General features: G+C 42.7%; 1 protein-coding gene across 9 annotated transcripts in view; it reads right to left on the bottom strand.

Annotated features, from left to right (window-relative positions):
• The window catches only part of LOC119661449 (probable G-protein coupled receptor 158), a 207,119-nt gene that overhangs the window by 26,567 nt on the left and 156,832 nt on the right, over nt 1-23,720 (bottom strand). For all 9 annotated transcript variants that reach the window (XM_038070796.1, XM_038070795.1, XM_038070794.1 and 6 more), the window contains exons 4-10: nt 20,059-20,268; nt 19,770-19,948; nt 19,532-19,612; nt 18,435-18,783; nt 18,284-18,352; nt 17,452-17,853; nt 3,864-4,058 (exon numbers count right to left, since the gene is read on the bottom strand). In XM_038070796.1, coding sequence (XP_037926724.1) covers nt 3,864-4,058; nt 17,452-17,853; nt 18,284-18,352; nt 18,435-18,783; nt 19,532-19,612; nt 19,770-19,948; nt 20,059-20,268 — 1,485 coding nt within the window. The remainder of the gene's footprint in view (nt 1-3,863; nt 4,059-17,451; nt 17,854-18,283; nt 18,353-18,434; nt 18,784-19,531; nt 19,613-19,769; nt 19,949-20,058; nt 20,269-23,720) is intronic.

Below are 23,720 nucleotides of genomic sequence, written 5' to 3'. Positions count from 1 at the left end.
GGGGAAGAGAAATTGATACCGGACACAAATAGATCGAGTAAAGGGCGATAAACAGTTTCTGCGGTTTTTCAGCTACCTTTAATTGGAAGGTAATCAATAAGGCCAAGGAGGTTAGTTCGCAGGAAGATGTCCGCTCTGTATTTAAAGAGCAATTGGATATTTAGCTGGAGCAAAATTTTGTAAATAATGAAGTTTTGTAAATAATAAATGCGCATGGACGTAAATAGGCCGCTATTGCTAATTTTCGGGCAGAAGCAGCGCTTAAGGTGGTTATTGAACGGCAAGGTAAAACTAGATTGAGTAATATTCATGCTCGGACAGCAGGTGTTTCTGTAGAAATGCCTCGAATTTGGTTATTTTGCAATATGCGTCAGCGAACAATATGGGTCGCAACGATGCAGGCGGTTACGGAAGGGGACTGTGTGTATTTTGCAATGACAAAGAAGAATTGGTTGACGAGGTAACGACCAGGTTTCTTGGATGATTGTTGTTCAGAGGTACCACTGATAATGCTAAGCTAGCTTGGAAAAACGTTAGGCTTCATTAAATAAATATTTATTTTTTCGAATTCTGGTGTAAGTTCACAACAGCAAGATAACGACCAATGTCCGGTAGACAGAAGGGCTTTGGATGAATTCCTTATTACATATTGTCCTCAGAGGGAGGAGCAAGTGAATGGCTTATTTTACGCTTAAGGAAATAGAGAAGGAAATAGAGTCAAAGGACCCAAGCTGTAGGGCGTTGTAGGACTGGTATAACCCCGAGATCGGAGAGTGGAAGTAAATCTCGAGCTCCGCGAAGGGTACATCAAAAATGTCCGCACTACTTGTGTTATGAGACGAGGCGATACGGTAGGTAATATCCGAGTTGGCAGAACAGTCCATCAGGCAATTGCAGAATTTGAAAAGGGTACCCATATCAAGGAAGATACGGCGTTGCTGTAGGGAGGGGAGATTGAGGGTGCGGAGTCGTGACGGATAATTATCCGGTGGATCCGGGTCCGGGTGGATTTGCATTGTACAACTTCAAGAGCATGGCAGTCGTGAATGCGGAAGGGGACCAGACTACACAGCAATATTCAAGGATGTTTCTGACGAGGGAATTGAAGAGTGTTAAGGAGAGCTGAATTGAGGTAAAGTCGGATGAGGAACGTAAAATAAAACCAGACATTTGGGAAGCTCTACTGATGATGTCAACAAAGTGGGAATTGAAACGAAGTTTGTCGTCGAATATTACACCCGGGGTCTTTGTAGGAGGTCAGTAGTGAAAGGGGTTGTCCACTGAGAGAATAGGAAAAGGATGTTGGGGAGGGTTTAAGTGAATAGCACATTCAGTGGCATTTGTTGACATTTAGTGTTAGCTTGTTGACCGAACACCAACGGACTAAATTATCAAAGTTGGACCGTAAGAGAGCATAATCCAGCAGAGACGAAACAGAGGCTAACAATTTAAGGTCGTCTGCGTTAAACAAATACGGGCAGGTGAGGATGCAGGCGAGGTCATTGATAAAAAAACAGGAAGAGTAGCGGGCCAAGTATAGAGTCTTGGGGAACACCAGTGGAAGGAGAGAAGGAACGAGATGAGTAACCATGAAAAGAAACTTTTTAGGAGCGATATGAGGAATAGGAGGAAAGCCAAGAGATGACTGAGGGAGGGAAGTCTAGTAATGAAAGTTTAGAGAAGAGAATGTTATGGTCAACGGTATTAAAGGCTTTGGAGAAATCGGTATAAATAGCGTGTACCTTCTGTCGTGAATTAAAGCATTTAACAATAAGGTTGGTAAAGACCAGAAAGTTTGAAGCCTTAGATATATGTTTCACGAAACCATGCTGCTCTTTGACAATGAGGTGACCGAGGAACGCGGTCATTCGAGGATTTTGGAGCAAGAGGAGGGAAGAGAAATGGGGCGGTAGTTCACAGCAAGAGAAGGGTCTCCGCTCTTGAGGATAGGGATGATAAGGGTCTCTTTCCAGAGACGGGGAAAGTAGCATTCATCTAGACTTTTGTTGTAGATTATACTCAGGGGAAGGGAAATGTGTTTTCTACATTTAAGGAGGAAGAGGTTAGGAAGCGGATCGAGGCTAGGCCAGACATTGGGGTCAAGATTACCAATGAGGAACTCAACCAAGGAAGGCGTAAGGAGAGGAATGGCCAGAGAGAGTTATGAGATGTGTAGAGGGTGGAGGGCTCTAGGGAGAAAACACTGAAGAGAAGTAGGTGCAGAGAAAATCGCAGGATTGTTGTGGGGAGTTGGCAGTGGAGTCAGCAAAACTGATAGAAGAAGGGAGAGACTGAGTGGGTTTACGAGAATTGCGAGCGTGAGAACAAAAGGGTTTTAAGTTACTGCGGGCAAGGGCGGCTTTGGCGCTCAATAAGTACCTTTTACGAGCTTTTCTGCCCATTGACTTCACAGTAGAGAGGCTATACGCTCTCCAGTCTCCACGCACGAGGACCGTTCAGGAGCCCGTATAGGGGCTGTAACGGCATCCGGATGGCAAAGTAATGGCTGCAGTCGTTGAGCTCCCTCGGTGTGCTGACCACTGGCTGCGTGTTAGCAGAGAGAGTAGATAGCGGAAGCTCCTTTTCCGCCACCCATCTCGTCAAGACTGGTATCGGTGTGTTATTGGGTGTTAAATAATAAAGTGGAGGTGTGGTCCACGAAGTAGATATAAGTCAACATTGAAAGTGTGTCTATTTTTGATTGTCAACTTTGCGTATTTAAGCACTAAAATACACTAAAATTTAGTAAACCTTGCCTTGATTGAGAAAAGTTTTCAGACTTGAAAAGAACTTGGAGTTCTATAGAATTATGTGATTGAGTGATTCTCATATTTAATGAGCGCTTCATCACCTGAAATTTATTCATCTTTAGGATTCAACGACGTGATGTCATCAGAATCATCAAGCACGGGTTTACTCATTTCTATTTATATATTAGGTAAATGGGAAAGGTTTTCTTGGTCATGCCATGTTTGTTTGCTAGATCTTAATAAATCACCGTACATATGAAATTACATAGTTCGTGTATTGCACCAACCTAATACTGTTCCAGTGATAAATTATTCTAAAGTTTCCAGTTTGGTGCTTCCCATGTCGACTGGTCTACGTTCGTTCTTTCAAAGTCAATTTCTGATAAGTATGAAGATGATATCGTCCTAAATAGCACATGCACCTGCCATAAAGCCATCTTTTAGCCAAATAGACAATAAGGAATGACTGCCAAAAGCAATCCACTTATTTATTGTGTACCAATTTGTAGATACGTGCTTATTCCTCTTTAGTCTAATAAAAGATTCAAACGACTGACTAGATGGAGAAAAAGTGGGGATACCACCTAACTTTCTATTATTGATGTAGCGAGTCTGTTTATTTTTAGTTCGAAGTTATGACTACGTCGACGTTGAAAAATCGATTAATTAAAATCTCAAGTTTCTAAGATTCACTAAAGTTCTTCGGTAATCCTTTCGTTAAGTCCGCATTATTGGAAAAGCCAAAGGGTCAAGTATCCTGATTTGGTCTGTTACGTGTATGTATAGAGTAATTTTCTTCCACCCCACGCATGTTGAAACATATATATGTATGTATAGTATGTATATGCTTAAATCTAAGTAAGCTTATTGTATAAACTCCCAATCCAACGAGAAACCAAAAACAAAGCAAAAAAGTCCAACTTATAAGAACAAAAACCAAAAAGGACACAGCGTTCGTACTATCATGACAGTAATCTGGCAACCCGTCACATAAGGAAACAAAGTTATTTATGTTCGGGACGTTACCAGTGTTTCTGTTCTTATCGTTCGGCGTCACGTCACATCAATATGAAAAATTAATATCACTTGTGATTGACAAGTTGGTAAGTTTACCTGTTTATGTTGATACCACAGCTTCGGCAAAAATATTAATCCCACGGTGATTGTATTCGTCAGTTGCGATCGTAAAAATAATGCTAAAAATATCTCGCCTGGACTTAGTTCGGGAAGGTAAATCGCCCGCAGGATATAAAAATTGGTTGACACTAGGAATTCTATGAGTAATGATGCAACTAGGAATTGTCGTTCCTATTGTGGAGGGGGAGAGAAGCATAAATAAATTCGGTTAGTATCACTTTGACCTGGATAGGGAGGAATATTACACATTCTGGTACATAAAATACTCGGAGAGTTTTATTGCTTTTTGAGGTGTATCTGCAACATACGTTGTGCTAGAAAAAATTTAAAATTGCGTCGCCACATATGAGTTGATGAACGTATGTCTATAAGGACATCGTGTGCACATGCTAACAATACAGTGGAAGGCTGGCCGATTATGAATGGCAGTCCGGATTCAATTTCAAACTTGCCCAACGTATTGTGACTCCTTTCACTTGCACTCGCAGGAAAAACTATGCTTTTCATATAGTCGTTCGGTTGATATTCGGCGTTGCATCATTGTCCCAGTTTTTTGGCATTCTGCCAGTAGTAGCATTTTTAATGTTCAACTATACACCCTGATATCATCCGCAGGACCTCCCAATAGGTACGCTGAACTTTGATAGTTGATTGTGGAGTTGTTTAAGTTGACATACATATGAGCCCTGTTATGGTTGCTCTAAATCATGGAGAGAGTGAGATTTAACAACTTGCTGGAATCGTGAAAATATACTATCCCTATTTATAGATACGTCCAACTGCAGATGACCTTTCGATGACAAGCTAATCAGGCATTCAGTGATATCTAACTGAAAAAGTCAGACTCATTCATAGAAGCTAAACTATCTGTAGGTGCAAATATTTATTTATTATAGGAGGACAATATCCGGAGAGTAAAATACTGCCCTCAAAAGAAGGATAAGTCGAGAAACCGGACGCTCGGCGCTTCAGGTATGAAAGGTTTTGTTTGTTTCGTGTGTGAGTATATTTCAGTGCAAAATTATCGCATTTGTACGTAGTGAGTATTTTGAGTCCTGGATAAGGCATAGAGGCAGCTTCGTGATTTTTTTTCAGATTATTCGGTTGGCTAGCTTCTGAGAATGGGTCCGTTAAAGGAATCGTCATCTCGACCCCTCCCACTCTCCGCTTTTCGGACAAACGTCAAAATTAAGACCGGCTTAGAAAAGTACTAATCAAGACCTTTGATTTGATATCCAACATGACTATATTCGATGAAAAACAAATTTACGTCCTCCTTTTGCATGTATGAGGACCCCCACTTAATCTCAGTGCAGAAAGATGTTATTCACTGCATGTATGGGCGTTCACAGTTCCTACCTTTTCACTACACACTTCATGTCGATGGATATAGCCGTTTCTAAGAAAAGTGCGTTTGACAGACAGACAGATAAAAGATTTAATTTATAATTTATTTTCACTTTGGGTCAGTTTTAAACACGGGGTGAAATTGCCGAAAAGGACGGCGGTCTCTCTGAGAATCAGTTCGGTTTTCGAAAGGGAAAGTCTACAACGGATGCAGTTGTCCTGGTGGCTAACACGGTTAAGACCGCACTTTACGAAGACAAATGTTGTGCAGTGATCACACTCGATATGAAAAACGCCTTCAATTCCACTAGAAGGGACAAGATATTTGAGTCCCTAATCAACTTAGGCGTGCCGAAGTACCTGATGCGTATCGTTGCCGACTTCCTAATCAATAGGCTTCTGTGCTGTGAATCAGATGAAGGAATGAAATTATACTAAACGATATGCGGAGCCCACAAGAGTCTGTGCTAGGCCCACTCTTGTGGATTATTATGCATAACGGAGTACTGACGCCAGACCTCCCTACTGTTGTGGCCCCCATTGGTTTCCCGGACGACATTGTTGGAACGGTTGTTGCACGCCTCCTCGAAGAAGTCGAGTTTTATGCAAACGAAGCAGTCTACGACATTAAATCCTAGTTAGAGAATGCTGGTCTATATCTTGCAGAACATAAGACGGAAGTAGTACTTATTACCACGCGCAGAAAGTGCACGTCCATGAAGATCAAAGCTGGAATACAAACAATTTATTCCAAGCCCGCGCTCAAGTATAGTACTCATACCAGAGACTAAACTTCAGATCGCATGTGGAGGGTGCAGCGACCAAGGCATATAACATCGGAGGGCTAATTGCGAGAATGCTACAAAATATAGGTGGCCCAAGGCTGAATCGTCGACTCCTTATTTCGAGGAAGGTCAGTTCGATCCTACTATATGCAGCCCCAGTATGGGTAGATGCACTGACAAATACAACAAACAAGAGAAAGATTGGAGCTGCGTATTGCATAAGTGAACTCCGAACATGCTGCGCTTACAGAATAATATCTAATGAAGCAGCTTGCGTGATAGCAGGAGTGATCTCAATTGCGATTCTGGCAAAAGAAGGACAACGATTTTACGACCGAGCATATCTCACCGGAGAATCTACTGCCTATCGGCGACAGTTCGCACGAACTGAAACTATCGCGGAATGATAGGAGAAGTGGGACTAGTCAGAAAAAGGTCGCTAGATTCGCAGAATCATATGGGATATCCGGAACATATGGCGAAAGTAAAGGGGATATGGACCGAAGTCGAAAAGGTGATTGCAGCCATTGGTAAGAAGCTTAGGTAGAAAGAAGTCAGCCGAAGCACGAGCGCAGGATAAATTCTGATCGAGCTTCGCGACGTAGAAGGAGTTGAAGGAGAAGGAGCTGGTTTTAGTGGGTAAGATTCCCACATAACCGTGTGGCAGGAGCCAGCGGTAGCCTTTGAAGGTTTTCACTTTTCATCGGTAAAAAAGACAGACAAACAGACAGCCATTGAACTGATTTGAATAAGCTTTGTTTTGCAAACAAAACGTTCTGATATAAAAATAGCCCTACTTTGAAGTGCCATGACTTTTTGAGGGGAAGATCACTACAATTCTTCAAAGGCATTAGAAAGGGGGACCTTTTTCTTTCTTGTTCAAATCTTCCTTGTCCTCTTCTTCTCGGAGTAGCGTTGAAAATTTAAACTTTGCCATGATGATTTCAAAAACACCATCTGAAGAGGCCATTACTTTTTGAGGGTCGGGTTTTGCGGCTAGCTGCGAGATGCGGTTGAAATGACTAGCGGTTGCCCTCCCGCTCTCCCGATTTTGGGAGCTTTCAAGTCAGGGAATTCCTTTCACCAACGGGAGGGGAGGAAGGGAGTTGTCAGTTCAGGGAACCCCTTACCGTCTGATCCTCTTCAGCATCTCTTGCTTGGAGAGAGCTCATCTGTGTCTGCATAAAGCTGCTGACGATAGCCGTCCCACCTCTCGCAAGAGAAAAAGGTGTGTTCAGCGTTGTCCGCCACTCCATTGCAGAACACACAATCAGGAGATCGCGCCTGTCCAATCCTGTGCAGGTAAGTCTGAAAAGGAAGTAATCAATCTCACCGTGCGTTCGGGTCAACCACGGGTTTAAATTGTGGATGAGCTGCGCAGTCTATCTGCACCTTGGCTCATTTTGCCAAGAAAGTTGCCACTTGGTAAGGGTACGTTGACGTCCTTCACGGGTAACCACCCCTCTTAAGTTCTCACCTCTACGGCAGTAGACAACTTTCCGCTCCTTGGCAAGGAGGGTAACGGGGATCACTTCCGTGATCACCATCACAGCCGGTTCGGAGACGGTGCGGTAAGCAGACGCCACTCACAAACCTCCCCGCCTCTGCACTTGAACAAGACACTTACGATGCACCTCCTTGTCAAAGGCATCAGCCCATACCTCAGCGCCATAGAGCAGAACCGACTGCGTTGCTCTCATAAGGAGACGTCTCCTACTAGATATAGGGCCCCCAACATTCACCATTAGCTGATTCAAGGCCGAGACTCCAGCTGCAGCCCAAGACAACTACTTCGGTTTTTTCCAGCGCAGCCGGGCATGTCGAGTCTCAGCAGACTATCATAGGAAGCGTTCCAGAGGTCCGGCCCTAGGACTGTGTCTGCTGCGCTACGTACTGGTAAGTATGAATACTTCTAATCACGATCATCTTTACGAAACTGTGCTGCAGGTGATGCCAGTGGAAGCGGTGCAGCCCATTAGTCCAGTAGAAAGTTTGAAGAGTAAAGACATGTCGAGAAAAGGTCGATATTGTTTAAGTTAAGGAAGATTTAAAAAGGCGGAGAGGGCTAGAGTAGCTCACATAGAGGAAGCTCATTTTAAAGAAGTTTTTTTATAGGATGAAATTGTGTTGAACTTTTTCGAGGACAAGACAATCACAGTTGAGGGAAGGGGATTAGAGCTCTATACTCAAGCTGGCTTGGGCAGAGTCAAAATACTCGTAAGAAGAGGTATGCGAACAATATTTTTGATGCACAGTTTTCTGCTGATGAAGCCTATTTATTTTGTAGACTAGGTGCCATATTTTCTCGGCGGTATACCCAAGAAGATTTCTGAGGGATTTCTTCCAGTTTTTGGAAGTCGTCAAAAAACTTCACTATTCATAGAAGTTATAACGTGGAAACATTAGTCATAATTGCAAGGAAATAATATGAGCTTCGTGAAGGCCGAGCCAAAATTATATTTAATTTTACGAGACAAAATGTTGTAGTAAATAATCTTCAAGCAGATATTGACAGAGATACACGATTCACGATTAGCGGAAGCAACGAATTCGAAAAACTAAAATAAATGGAACATTATAAAAATTGATGGCTACATAAGACTGCGTCAAAATTGAAAATTCGTTAGTCGACCTTCATCGACAAACACCGAAGACAGGGTAGATTTGTTTAAAAAAAATGACTTGATCCATTCCTAGATTTTTATGAACGGTAACTCTTCCCATCATCCTGGTATTCATCATTTGTCCGAAAGATAAAGAGGATTAATAGTTTCAAACCACTTTGTCTTTGAATGGGGCAGCTTTAGTCCCTTAAAATTAGCCTGCGGCTTTAAAAAAAAATCAGCGTTTCTTAGCTATGTATATACTTAGGCTGGAGATTGGTTGGGGGATGGAATACAAGTTCATTGATTGGCGATGCCGATGTAATGTTCATTGAATCCAAGTTTTCCATTAAGTGTTCAACTAAGTTTCCACCCCAAATTCATTGTTTTTGATAGGATCGAACTTAGCAAAGGAGAGCTGTTCATAGCGAAATGGGTCTAGGCATATTGCATGTTTTAAATCTAATCGATACGCCTGCCGGGAAACAAGGAACTGGTTGGAAAGAAACCTGGCATTTATGTGAAGCTCATACAGCCCTTCGTTGCGATTTAGGGCACCAACGACGGCCAGCATGAGATTCGTAAAATTTGTGATGGGAAAGGTTTTCTGTAAAAGGATATTAAACTTGTCTTCGAACATCAATTTACTTTCATATGAGGTGGTATTCCTGATCACCTGTTGGTGCGTGCGTTATATATGGTTGCCCAAAACCCCTATACGGGGCATTATATGTTATTGACCATATTAAGACAGACATAGTAACTTCTGGTGCCTTGTTTTGATTCCTCTTAGACTGTCCTGAGAAGACCGTTTTCCTCCTTTACTGTTCTCCACCATGCAGGTCTCGGGAAACCCACTTGGCCGCTATCTTAAGATTGGATAGCGTGGAATAACAATCAATAGAATTGTCTTTAATGCTTCCTTCCTTAATTCTGTTTGCTGTTTCGGTCCCTAATATTGCCATCACCTATTCTGCCTTTTAATTAGCACATCCACTGGTATATGGTAACTAGGCTGACGTCACCAGCCAAGGATATTGGCGCCGACTAAGCTCAACTATTTGGTGCCAAGGTATTTGCATTTCCATTCCGTTGATACAAATAGGAACAGTGCGATGATCTTTTAAGCTGACAATTTGGTTTCATCGATGTTCCATTCAACTTTTCTTATCAAAATCTAGAGTCATTTTGCCAGGATTGATGACTTGGTGGGAGAGTAATCAAACGCCATCAAAACAGTCGAGGGTTTGAGGAACAATCTGTTAAGAAGGAACAGTATCTGTCAAACAACGATGTCATGGTGCACCACACACAGCACATGGCATTTTGTATGGCTATATGGCATAATACTTCAGACGAACCTCGAACCTAAACCTGGCGTAATATTCTACAATAATGACAGCAAGCTCGAAATCAGCCTAGTCTAAGTCTTCCAGATGTTGTTCAAAATTTTTCCTATATATGGTCGAAAGCAACAAGCGATAACAACTATGTTGGCGAAATCTGCAATTTGACAGAGTGTAACAGTTTGCAAAATCTCTTTCTCTTATAACATCTCAACAGTCATACAAAGTTTATAACATATTGTGGATGACAATCATTTTGCCATACTTCATGCAATCCTTGAAGTTCTAAACATGAAAAATTGCAAACGCTTTTGAGAGAAGATCCCTCCGAAGAATTTTGGCAACTGCAACTAGGGATGGACGATTGAGTAGCCTACACAACTAAGAAATCCAGCCTTGGAAGTCTGCAGGAGAAGAATCTATGCTTTGAAAAAAGAACGTGGTATATTTTGCTTTCGATGGAGCGATGGCGTAGGTCAGGATACCCAGCAGTTGGTAGGGGCATTGAATCGGTGGATTTCCGTGCAAAACCAAGATGTTTGGAGTTCTTTATCAAAGAAATCGTAGTTCGCACTCCGGCTATTGTACCATTGATAGCGATGGCCATCCCAATGGTAGATTCTCTTAAACTATGGTGTACACTATTTTGCGGTTTACAGGTTTTATGTATCATTATTCACATTGATAATTAGTAACAATCTTTGGCAGGCTGTTCATGGTATCGGACGTTTAGTCAGTGAGACAGACTCACTAATATTGAATGACAGTGATCCGTGTTGAACTCGAAGCTCTTTGCTCCTGCGAGTAGATGTGGTCACAATAAGCATCCAATAAACTATAGTCTCTTTTGAAGCTCATTTCTGCGCTCCTCTTATTGTGGACATAAAGAAAAGAATTCTCAAACCAGTTTTAGTTGCGATGTTTTCCATATGATTGGTCGCAGACCGTCCAACAGTTTACACCCCAGAATATATTTTGCATCAAACAATTGACCAAGGAGGAGGAGTCAAATATCGTGATCAGGTTATCCATCGTGATCAATGTTTTAGCTTTAGGAAGTCTCGTTCGGACTAAATTCAGTTTTCCATAGAAATAATACCCCTTCTCCTCTGTATCGGAGGTCTGATTTCGTATACAGCAAGCATTATACTATTGAGATACTGGGCCAGACTTTTGCTGACAATATTCTGCGCGGCAAAAGAGTGAGTGAAACCTAGGAAATGCATGATGAATCAAGACCAACAGCTTCGCTATCAAGTCCTATCCCCATTTTCACATGGTTATGGGTGGAAGTGCTTTCTTAATAAAAAACTGCAAACGGAAAAAACGAAGGGAAGTCTCCCTTGGCTAAAAACGGGACAAGCTATCCCATCTGGTTTTCCAGGTTTCGAGTAGGATAGAACTCACAACCCTATACGGGAAATGACGCACATTCCGAATCCACGGTAGGAGCCTCGGACTGGACTGGCAACAGAGCCACAGAGTCGACAAACAAAAAGGACAATTGATTTAAGCATTTTCTCATGGGACGTGCGCTCCCTGAGCAGACTAAAAGCTGTTCAGCAACTGGCCGATACCCTGTTCCAATATAAGGCTGATATCATCTCTTTAAAAGAGATACGCTAGGCAGGTTTCCTGAGAAGGGCGCCTATATCATATGCATATTATAGCGTCCATCTGTATACAAATTGACAAAAAAAATACATCAAGATTCCAGCCCAGAACAATATTTGGCAAAGAGGTAGCTGGGAATTTTGTCGAATACATGGGAGTAAAAATCGAGGGTCCCAATATTTCGAGAAGCTACTCAATGCCACAACCCAATCTCCGTACATCGAAAAAGCACAGGTCGTACAAGCAGCTGCCCCACTACCTACACTCGACGCAGTTACAAATGCACTAAAAATTGTGCGGAACTTGTGTCGAGTGTGGATGGAATACCTGCAGAGCAACTAAATATAAAGGGTATGGAGGTGACGACAAAACGTCATGAGCTCATAAACATTTGCTTCAAAGAAAATATGCCCAAAAAATTGGTGCAAATGTGGCATTAAGGATATCGTTGTTGCCAAAACGTTATGACGTGCAGAAATAATGGAAGGAAGGCTCGAACCCTTCCCAAAAATATAGTTAGCAAATAACATGAAAGAAAGAAAATCAACGGTAAATCAGATATTCTTAGTTAAGCAGATACTGGGGAAGTGCTGGGGATGTAACGATGACGTCCACTGAATTTAAGTTGACTTCAAACGACATACGATAGATTAGCTTAATCAGACGCATAATCAGTCAATCTAGTGCTCAAATAAAGACACCAAACCAACTAACACGGTGTTTATCCTGGCGAAGCTTGACGAAATCGAAGGAAGTTGGCCTAAAAATAAATGAGCCAGTAGAAAAATTCCAATCAGTCAAAACGCGACACTAAATGAGTGCAATTTCGAATAAGTGGATAGTTTTCTATACTTTGACACAATTTTTAAGAAAAATTATCACGGAATAGACGAAATCAACAGGCAGCTTATGCCTGCCAAGAAAATAAAACATTTTACATAGCATTGCCAAATAAAATTGTATCCAAGAAAATAAAGTTACCAATATGGGTATAAAACTTTCATTCGACCTGTCCTGTGTTAAAGCAATGGAGCAACAGCAAGATCGGAGAGCAAAAAATCAATACTTTCGAGAGTAGAGTATTCAGGGTAATCCTAAGCCCACTGACGGTGGATGGCAGATGGCAAACGAGATACGGCAGTGAGTTGTAGCTTTTATATGAACAGCTAGAGGTTGCCATCCATATTAATATTCAGTGGGCAGACCAAGTAGAGGGTATGGACGATAGGAGTACTCCCAGGCAAAGGCAAAGTCGAAGGAAAACCCCAAAACAAATGGGGTGGAAAACATAAGTTACACTCTGCTTTTCATGGAAAAACTCGGGGCTGCTAGAGCAGCATTTTTGTTATCCCTTAAGTAGTGAGAAATGAAAACCCTCCTTTCTTAAACTATGAAAAAAATTTGAGAAGTGTTCTCAACTAAATGCAGCCAATGTTAGGAGGAGGAGGAGGTGGCCCTGCACTTCTTATGCAGCTGCCGGCCTCTTCGGATCGCAGACGAAGATAACTCTCTTCTTCACCATCTGTCTCTGGAGAATGTTCACATATTTGCAAAAGACTGCGAAAACCGAAGGCGGGAGACAATTTAATTAATTGGGAAGGAGGTCTAACTACTTTAGGGTGCATATCGGACTGTAGTGCCATAGAAGAAGGAGAAGATATAGGTCATTGAGTAAATGATATGCTCGCAGTAGGTTTCTTCTTCTCTAAAAAGGAAACTCGTTGCTGCCGGCTTTGGAAACGTAAGCGAACGGTTGTGCATTCTGCCCTTACGAACCAGACAACATATGCCTCATGAATCTTCGTGCTCCTAAGGAGGAGACTTCAGAATCCGAAAACCATCTCTTTTACAAGGCAGTGGTTTCAGGTATGTCATCAAAATCATGCTCGGAGATTTGAACAGTCAAATAGGGACGAAGCGAGTTTTCAGGCGAAACGTAGCCTTCCATAACTTACATAAAATGGCAGGCTGTGCATTATTCAACTAACAGAATCAAAAGACATGGGCACTACACATATCTGTTCTGCACCAGAAGAGATCCGCAAACACACGTGGGTCTCTGCAGACGGGACTATTTTAACCAAATTGATCACGTGTTAGTTGAACGCCGCCGTCTCAGAGCCTTGATGAATGTTAGAACATATAGCTGGGCTAATATAGACTCGGATTATTCTCTTGTCTGTTTGGTACTCCGGGCTCGAATAACAACACCACCTCGAATCTTTGGAGAACACCGAAGTCGTTGTCTTGTTCCCACAGTACTTACTATTCAAGTTAATGAAGCCACTATCTTGTCGATGCCGACGGTGAATACCTCGGCATCATTATAGACCCAAAGGAGAGCTTCTACGAGCAGATTCGCAACACCACAGACAAAGCTGCGGAGTGAATGTTTGCGATTTTCCGACTGATGTTGAATGCCGGAGGTCCCTTATCCAGTACGATTCCGAAGTTATGGGCTGATTATTTCAGTAAGGAGGTGTATCGGATGTACGTAGTGCAAGTGGGGGGGGCTTTGTGAGTTGTATCCGCGATTCTGCCTCAGACGCAGCAATAATGGTGATGGCAGGAGTTATTCTGACCGTTCTCAATGATGCTGAGCGGAGGTTTGTATACACATATCAGAAAAGGCGAGGGAAATAAGGAAGTCGCAGCTCTTTGAGCATGGCTGCAATCTTTGGAAAAAGAATTGAGGGGTAGATGGACTGCGCATCTTATCAAATACTTGCAACCGTGGTTCAATGGGAAGTATGGTGAGATTGGCTATTAGATAGCCCAGCCGCTCAGCGAGCACGTTATTTTCAGTCTTACCTGCAAACAATCAGGTGATTTCCTTCCTTCCTTTGTCAGCCGACTGCATTTCTTGCAAGGACGTGGTAGATGATGCCAGCCACAACCTTTTCTTTTGTAGAAGGTGAAAGCTCGATCGCCATCGCCATTAGGTTGTCAAGTGTCTCCAGACACCATAAGTTAGGTCACGTAGAAGAGCGAGGAAACGTGGAACAGAGTGACACCTTACACTCAAGACATCCTTAAGGGAAAGAGGAGATGGATATGAGAAATGCCAGGGTCTCAACTCCCTGAACCAGGGGGATATACTCATACATTGAATAGGCCTGGTCTAAGGTAAAGTGTAAAACGATTCCAGGTTAGTGTCCTATATGCAACAGGGTTTGCCTTAGCCGGTAGTCTGTTTGAGACAGAAGTCCGGCACCTCGTGCGTAAATGCATTTTATCTCCCTACCGAAAAAACCTCGCATCTCCTCTGGAGTAAAACCCTAAAGTTCTCCATCAAAAACTCTCTGTAATACCTAACCGAAACTATTCGATGACCTGCAGATGAAGCATCAACAAATTAACTTCTTAATCACTCGACGAATGTAATCATTGGTGGCTACAAACATCTTTGGCAAAAAATTCTCAACGACTGTTTCGATGTTGATAGTAAGCTAACAACGGGACGAAAAAATATTGCATACCGGGTAAAGCAGCAATCTTGAAGAACGCAGTGATTCACAGAGAATTACCACGAACTTCTACATGGCTTTGAAGTACAGAAAGACAAGGAGTAACCGTACCAGGCGCGGAATTTTTATAAAAAAGTCAGCAGAATGAAGCCATATACACCTCATTGCTCGACCGTATAAGCAAATTAGAGCGATGGTTTGAGTGTTTTCATGAACTACCCAACAACCAGAATATCGCCCTAAGGAGCTGATGGAATAACAGCCGAATAGGTTAAGTATAGAGGCAAACAACTACACCAAGAGGTTGACTAACTTATGTTCAAGGTTTGGTATAGCGAATCAATGTCTGATGATTAACAATACCCAGAACATCATTGACCCAAATCAAAGAGGCTTCATTCCAAAAAAATTAGTGAGAGATATGATTTTCTCTCTGCAGCAATCGATGGAAAAACTGTTGGAATATGGACATCAGTTGCGTAATCTTTTCATCGAGTTCAAGGCTGTTCATGATAGCATAGCCAGGGTAAAACTGTACACGGCCATGAGAGAGTCCGGTATTCTGACCCTCACCAAGTTCGAAGTGTGGCGGATGTATCAGTTCTCTCCACTCTTCTTTGTTCTTGTTATGGACAGTATCACACAGAACATCCAACGTCCAGCGCCCTTTAGACTGATCTATGCAGATGATGTTTTCCTAGCGTCTAATAGCAAAAATGATCTCGAGCAACTTGTCCAAAAAAGGAATGATCATCGCATGCGCAACACGGTCCATGATTGAATCTATTATAAATAAAACTGAATTTTTGACGACCGATCCTCATGAAACAGGTACAATCACTGTCACAGTGACTTGCCCAGAACTGGGCGATTCAAATATCTCGGGTCAATGCTACCAACCAATGGAGAACTGCGTTATGAATTGCTTCACTCATTAACGCACCTGGATGAAGTGGCGTTCCACAACTGGTGTTCTTTGTGATCGACGTATCAACCAACGTCTTAAATTTAAAATTTACAGCAGTGTCGTCCGTCCTGTCGCTTTCTAAGGTTCTGAGTGTTGGCCGACTATAAAAAACAATGAACGGCGTCTTGCGGTAATGGAGACGAAGATGTTGTGTTGGACTAGTGACGTGACACGTTTTGATCACATCTGAAATAGGGATGTCGGCGATTGATATGGAATTGCACCGATCGTGCAAAAATTGTGAGAGAGGCGCCTTTGATGGTATGGTCACATTAATTCGCGCTAACGAGAATTCAGTCGTCAAGATTGGTCTGAAAATCGTACTCGATGATAAGTGACCAAGAAACCGGCTGAAACAACCGTGGCTTGATACGCTAGATGGGCATTTGATATAGCCAAATGGTAAAGCCGATCACGACGAACTGACCCGGCTTGTGAAAGGGACAGAGGCTGAAGAAAAAGAAGAAGAATAACGGTCTATGAGAAGGGGATACTCAACACGCATCCTTTTAAGCCAAGCTTTGGAAAAAGGGATCCACGGTGCTGACGTTAATACGAGAGTCTACCTTCATCCAGATAGAGCAGGCGATGCGAGATTTCGTGCTGCACATTAATAAAGGCAAGACGGAAAACATGGTGGTAACGTCAACACGAAAAATGAAGATAGCATCTAATAACACTGGTGAATTGAAAACAATAAAGACAGGAGAGTACAACCTTTCAAAATTTCTTCTATCTAGGGTCAGAAATCGGAATGATCCTGCCAATGTTTCTCGGAAACGTGAGTTCTAGGTAAGGAAACAGCGGATTTTTAGCCGCGTATGGGAAAAGAATCCTCCGAAGAATTTTTCGTTTCAACAGGATGTTGGACGATTGTGCAGCCTATATAAGGATAAAATTTATGAGCGATCCTTATCCATAAGGATGAAGTGTCGATGTCGGGGTCGTGGATGTGCGGGTCACCGACTCAGCTCGGAAAGTCTATAGTGGCAGAATCAACGGTAGAAAAAGAAAATGTGGTAAAGTCTGCCTCGGATGAATCGGTAACGAAGGGCAAGATGTCAGATAGCTATTAGGGATATTGAAGTGGTGCACCTCGACAAGAAAGCGATATTAAGGCAGCTCTAGACCGGACACCGGTTGCTGCGCTGTTGATGATGATGTTAACGCGTTTTCTCTGCAATGATTCCACGTTATTAAGGCACTGCAGCATTTAGCAGGGCATTTGTGTATTTTCCAGCATGAAATTCAATGATTTACTCTGTAGGAGAAAGTTTCTGTTGGGCTCTGTTTTCACCCCCGCCATACATAAAAATTCGTCCCAGTATCACTTCGCTTTTATGGGAGACGAATTGCTTTGCCTATAAACTCTTAAATGCCAAGCAAAACTGACCGAGTATTTTGTTTTATTTGAAGGAATAAAAAGTTTACTTACCCTAAACTGTGTATTTGCATTACGACTAGCTACAGCCAGATTAAGACCGAAACATAAAATTATTATTTCACTAACTTGTGTCACGTACTCCCATTTCAAGGGATGACACGTATTCGTACTAATTTCTTGCAATCCTTCCATATACGATGTCTCAATAAGATCCATCGATGACGCCGTAAACGCGGCCATATAACAAATTACGGCAAATACCATTGTTCCTAGATATTTAAGAAGATCGACATCTCGCAGGACCCATCGATGGGCTTTCCTTGTACGAAATTCAACCAAATGACGGTAAAGTTTCAAAATGATGGCACCATAACACGTCACAAAACCTAATTCACGGAACCACGGTTCCAGCAGGCACCGCACCGTCGAAGCCTGGAAGAAATGAACAGCCACCTGTCGAGGGAAAAAAAACCCCGATAAGAAAATGCGGAAATTAAAGAAAGAAAAGATGATAGGCAAAAAATGTAGGAAAGATGGGAATTTAATTTCGATTAAGGCCGTTATGTGTTCGCGTAGTGGGATTGAAGTCCTAGGGAACAAGGATATTAAGCCATAGATGGGGTACTTAGCACCATAACGAAGTGGTCTGCATACAAACTGCCTGATTACATCTCGAATGTAGGCTTTTCCGGGTTTTGTGAGATTTTAAATTCGAATTTGAACATGAGTTAAATTCGGGGGAAGGTAGCAATATTGCAATTATTTTTTGGCTTTTTTTGTAAAAAGATGGATCTTAATGAGCTTTCAAAACTAGAATTTGCAGAAATGGCCATCAGGTGTGCCTGTGAATTATAGTCAGTACCACCAAACATTTTATTCTTACCGAAGCATAGAGCAGCAGAACTCCCAGCAGAATAGTTTCCAGCACAGTCCACATCCCCGTTGCAATAGTCTGTAAGTTTTAAAAAGTACAATATTTACTCATGTCCATAATTCAGGACATCCGATTAGTTTGTCGTTTCGTCCTTCCTTACCTTGCATTTCCTCTGTCGGAAAACGATTGCTGCTAGAACCAGGCAGCACAGCATACACGCGCCCAGAATGGATCCTATTGAAGCTCGCAAAAGTGTCTCCATCGAGACGATATCCTGCTCATCCCCGAACAAACACTCCCCGTTTTGATCACAGTTCGAGCATCCTCCAGGACATGGAATGCATGTGAAGTTCTCGCTATCATCGGCACTTTCTACCTTTTCGCCGAGGAACCCCTGAAGCGTTTGGTTCGGCACATAGTACGCTTCCTTGCAGATGCATGTATAGCTTCCGCGTGGCGACGTCGCCTCCGATTCCGTAAGCAAACAGAATGTCGTTTCGCGGTCGCAGCTATGGGATTAAAAAGTGATAACGGTGAAAGATTGAATAAACTCAAGTGCAGGTGAAAGGATTGCTATGAGCCAGGTAGTTTGCGAGTATGCATTTATGCAATAAAAGCTGAGAGTGGCCATCTACAACCAAGTGAGATCGCTGGGCTTTCTAAATTGCTCCTATCATGGCTGCTGTTCAAACTAAACTGGTTGGAAGATTCAAGGGAAATTGAAAATGAAGCAGATGCAATGAGGGTCACGGCATCGATTTTGATTGGTATGCATTCAGTTTAATATTCGCAAATGACTTAGAGTAATCTGACTCCTTGATTTTGTAGGCAAAACTACAAGGACACTTATTTGAGGGACGGAAAGGGGAACTACAGAAAGTGCACACCAATTCCAGCAAGGAAATTTTCCCTTAGCTTCAATTTTCGAAAACATCCCTGGAAAATAACATTTGCACACAAAGTCAACTAAGAAGGTAGAATGAGTCAAATGTAAAAGTGATTTGAATGCTAATTTTATCCTCTTTTGATTCATTCATTTTGCCTTTCTGGCGATTGTCCTGGATCTAATTTACTAGTCAAATTTCTGCTCCTAAATACGAGAGAGTCGTTTCAAGGAAAACAAGGAAATCCTTCCTATCCTGAAATTTTACATGAATTTCTAATTTGATGGCATGCTCCTGGGTGACCTGCTTTAAAAGTTAAAGTTGGTTCATTTGCAACCCACAGAGCAGCTAAACCCCCGACATACACACGTACCTGTGCTTCCTTCCGAATATCTCTTCTAAGGCATCATTACATTGGTCAACATCTGCTGCTATAAACGACGATGCAACAATTCTGGAACGGAACAAGAGTTGGTTACAAATTTAATGTCGTATGAATGAAACATTAACAAACCCTTAACCGGGAAAAGGAAAAAGGGATTTTTTCGGGTCTTGGATTTGTACTCGACCTGTAGTGGTGGTCACCGGTCGGGCCTACGAGAACTACTTACTTATAACCATATTCAACAACTGATACACTAAATGGCCATAACCATCTTCCCTGAAGTGGTCCACAATCTCGAAAGGGAGCTCCCCAAAGTTGTGTGCCGTCTGAATGATTCCAGGCGATTCCCAATTCTCGCCAATAGGTACTTAAGAAGGTTTTATTATGTGAATCGTGTGGTGGTATCTGTTGATGCGAATGGGGTTAAATATACACGTTAATATAAGGATGTATAGACGCCAAGTATATGTTTGAAAGATACTCTCAACCGTAAATTGTTAAGGGTGTTGACTTACATTAACATTTTCACGAAATTGAACAACAGCAATTGGAATAATTGGGGCCGCAATAGCAAAGGCCAGCAGATTCTCATCTTCTTGGAGGGCATTGTTGGCAATTGAATTGGCTCTTTTCCGGATTTCCACTAAATCCGTTGTTGATTTTGACGCTAGGTATTCAGCAAATTTTTTGGCAGCATCTACGGTGATGTCGGTTACGTCGTAAAACTAAAAATAAAGAGATGAAGGAAAGGTGAATTAGCTACGCAACTATATTGAATGTAAGGTCGTACAAAGTAGTTCAACTTTAAATTTTAAAATGGAAGGAGATAGGTTGTATAGAGATTGTAGTTTACTGTTGACGTGCCTTTAAAAAATGAGGCCAATCAATTCACATTATAATTTAAAATGGAGTTACTGCTGTAGTAGTAGTAGTAATAGTAGACTGGCATGCGTGTGTATCAGTGGGGCAATGAGGACTTGCCCAACGGCATCCCTAGAGGTCCTTCTGGGATTAACTCCTCTCCATCTGCACATACAGATGCAGGCAAGAAAGCCAATGTTCAGGATGGCCGGGAGTATCAGTGAGGCGGGGACTTGCCTAAATCGAAGGAAGCTTGATATTCTTTCCAGGCGGTATCCCCAGTTACTGATACCAAGGGATAACATGACAACCAGGTTTCACTTTGATAAGAAGTTTGAAACACGCTGGAGCAACAAGGCAAACTGGGACATACGGTGTGGTTGTGACATACGGCTTAAACCATCAACTGATTACTCGGTACACTGACGGATCCCTCACAGCAGAGGGAGCGGGTGCCGGTGTCATTGGTCCAAGGAAAATGTACTTTGAGCCAATGGGCAGGTACACTAGCATATTCCAGGCAGAAATATACGCTATAGAAAAATGTGCCTCCTTTAATCTGCAAAGGAACTGCAGGAGGCAGAACATAGCTATTCTCACCGATAGCCAAGCGGCGATCAAGTCACTTAGATCCAACCAGGTGAACTCTAAACTGGTGTGGGAATGCCTTAAGAGACTGAATACACTCGGCTCGTCCAACAAGGTCTGGATACTTTGGATTCCAGGCCATGCTGGGTTGGAAGGCAACGAGGCAGCGGACGAACTAGCTAAGAAGGGAGCAGGGACGCCTTTATATGGGCCAGAACCCTTCTGTGGAATCGGAAACGGTTTGATGGCTATGACTCTAAGAAATGAAGAGGAACGGTTGAGGGAACTATACTGGGCGGGCCTACCAGGGATGGAGCAGTCCAGGGTGCTTATTGGGGGATATGAACCCATGTGCACAAAAGATTGCTTAAACCTTACCAAAAACAACCCCCGAATCATAGTGGGAATTTTCACTTGTCACTGTCCTACCTCCTACCTAGGGAAGCTAGGGATATCTACGGGCACTGTCTGCAGGTTTTGTGAGGAGTATGATGAAACCTCTATACACGTCCTGGGACAGTGTCCGGCACTTGTGCAAAGTAGGTTGAGGCATCTGGGAGAACATTTAATACCAGATACAAAGCTGAAAGATTTGGAAGTAGGGAACATACTAAAGTTCCAGACGGTTATAGGCCTGCATGAGATGCTATGATCAACAGTTACACTATAACCAGTAAAAGGCGCACAATAGTTCTTTAAGGACGCGGTGCGACTTTCCCTTAACAGAGTAATAATAATAATGTTCGAGTTGGTGATCTGAAGGATGCTCTACTGTCCGAATTCCTGCGACGTGTAAAGTTGGTGCTGAAATCGCATCTCTCAAGGAAGAATAAAATATGCGCGTTAAATGTATTCGCTATCTCTTCACTGGCTTATGCATTCAGAATATTGCAGTGGACGAAGACCGATCTAGAAAACGTCCAGCGGCGGATACAGACAACTATGTCCAAATTCCGAATGCATCATCCAAAGTCTGCCGTGGAGCGGATGAACCTGCCTCGTGACATCGGAGGTAGGGGCGTGGTTGACGTGGCGGCACAATATCGACAGTCGACTCGCTGAGCGCTTATTTTTACAGCAAAGCGCAGGCGAGTCTCTTGCATGCGGCTGTCTGTAAGGCAGACTGTGGGCTGACTAAACTTTACTTGAAGAATCGATCTTTCAATCCTCTGAGTGGGGTGAGGTCGGATCGATGAATAGAAGTCGAAGGCAATGCATGGTAAACACGTGGCAACCATTTGTCGATTTGTATTTGTCGAACAGATGACTGTGTTCTGGGGAGCTCTTTGCTGAGACGGAGGGGTTCATGTGTGCCATTCAGGATGGCGTGGTCGCCACCTGAGCTTATAAAAAGCTCATCATGAAAGAACGGGTGGAGAACGACCAGTGCAGAATGTGTGGTTCGGCGTTAGAGACGTTGGACTATGTCATTTCTGGCTGTACTGTTATTGCACCGGTGCAATACATCACCAGGCATAATGCTGTATGTAAGGTTATCCATCAAAACTTTGCATACAAACATGGGCTGATCACGGGAACATGTCCGGTTTACCGATATGAGCCGCAAGCAGTACTTGATAGTTCTGCTTACAGCATGTATTGGGACCGGCAAGTTCTGACTGATCGCCATACTCTATATAACAACCCTGACGTACTGTTAGTTGACAAGACGGGTCACTCCTCGTATATAATTGATGTTGCTATCCCCCATAATAGCAACATAGAACGGAAATACGTGGAGAAGAAGGTGAACTACGAGCCACTGGCTCGGGAAATCAAAGAAATTTGGCGTCTCGAGCAGGTGATTGTAGTTCCCACAATATTGTCAGCTACAGGTATTGTACCTTAATCCCTCACGGCTGCCCTTGATGTCCTGGGACTATCGCACAGTCTGGTTCAAACCATGCAGAAGTACACCATTATGCATACGTGCTCGATGTTGCGGGGAATACTCGACGAATTCTCCCACTGACCTACCACTGGCCACCACCTCCAGGGCCCCTTTATTTTTTAAGTAGGTAGGATCGTCCGAGCCTAAATGCTTGGCACTTAGTGCTAGTATTAGGTAAAATCCGGCATCTGCCGAGATTGTGATAACCGGGAATAATAATACTGCTGTAGTAGAGTTCTTTGCTCCCTGTGTGGTAGACATTCAGAATTCGCAGATGTACCCTTTTTTGTTGTAAAATCTAAATAAAAGAGATAGAATTTTACCGATTAGCTATTTTCAACCGACTGATTGAGAGACGGCTGATGTGCAGAGGAGATCATTTTTGGCTCGGATTTCGGACTTCCTGGAAGGGAGTTGCCAGCTGTGCTGTTCTTTGTGCCGATAAGCTTACGAGAAGGATTTTGTCCGGGCAAATCAACTTGGAAGTGAAGGAGGTGGATCGGAATCGCGAGATTTTATTGAAGGGTTGTCATTTCGGGCGCGTTTTCTATTTTGTTTCTATTTCGTAAACATCTAGTATTTCTTTTAGATAACTTCAGGAAGAGGTGAAAGGTTGGTGGGATTCGCTGAACATCGTCCGGACGGATATAAAAGCAGACATTTACTTGGGATCGCTAGGGACAATTAAGTCATCATCCTTTGTGAAGTTGAGCTCTCGGATTTCTAGGGGCGTCACAATAGATTTTATAGCCTGAAAGCTTGCAAAGTTAGCAACCGAGCGTGGTGAAAGTACAAAATTTTCGTCTCTGTCGAGTGGAAAATTTTTTCGGCGTCAGT

This window comes from Hermetia illucens, chromosome 1 (genome assembly GCF_905115235.1).
Source record: "Hermetia illucens chromosome 1, iHerIll2.2.curated.20191125, whole genome shotgun sequence".
NCBI lineage: Eukaryota > Metazoa > Arthropoda > Insecta > Diptera > Stratiomyidae > Hermetia > Hermetia illucens.
The sequence above is the reverse complement of the archived record's forward strand: the minus strand, read 5'-3'. Positions and strand labels throughout refer to the sequence as shown.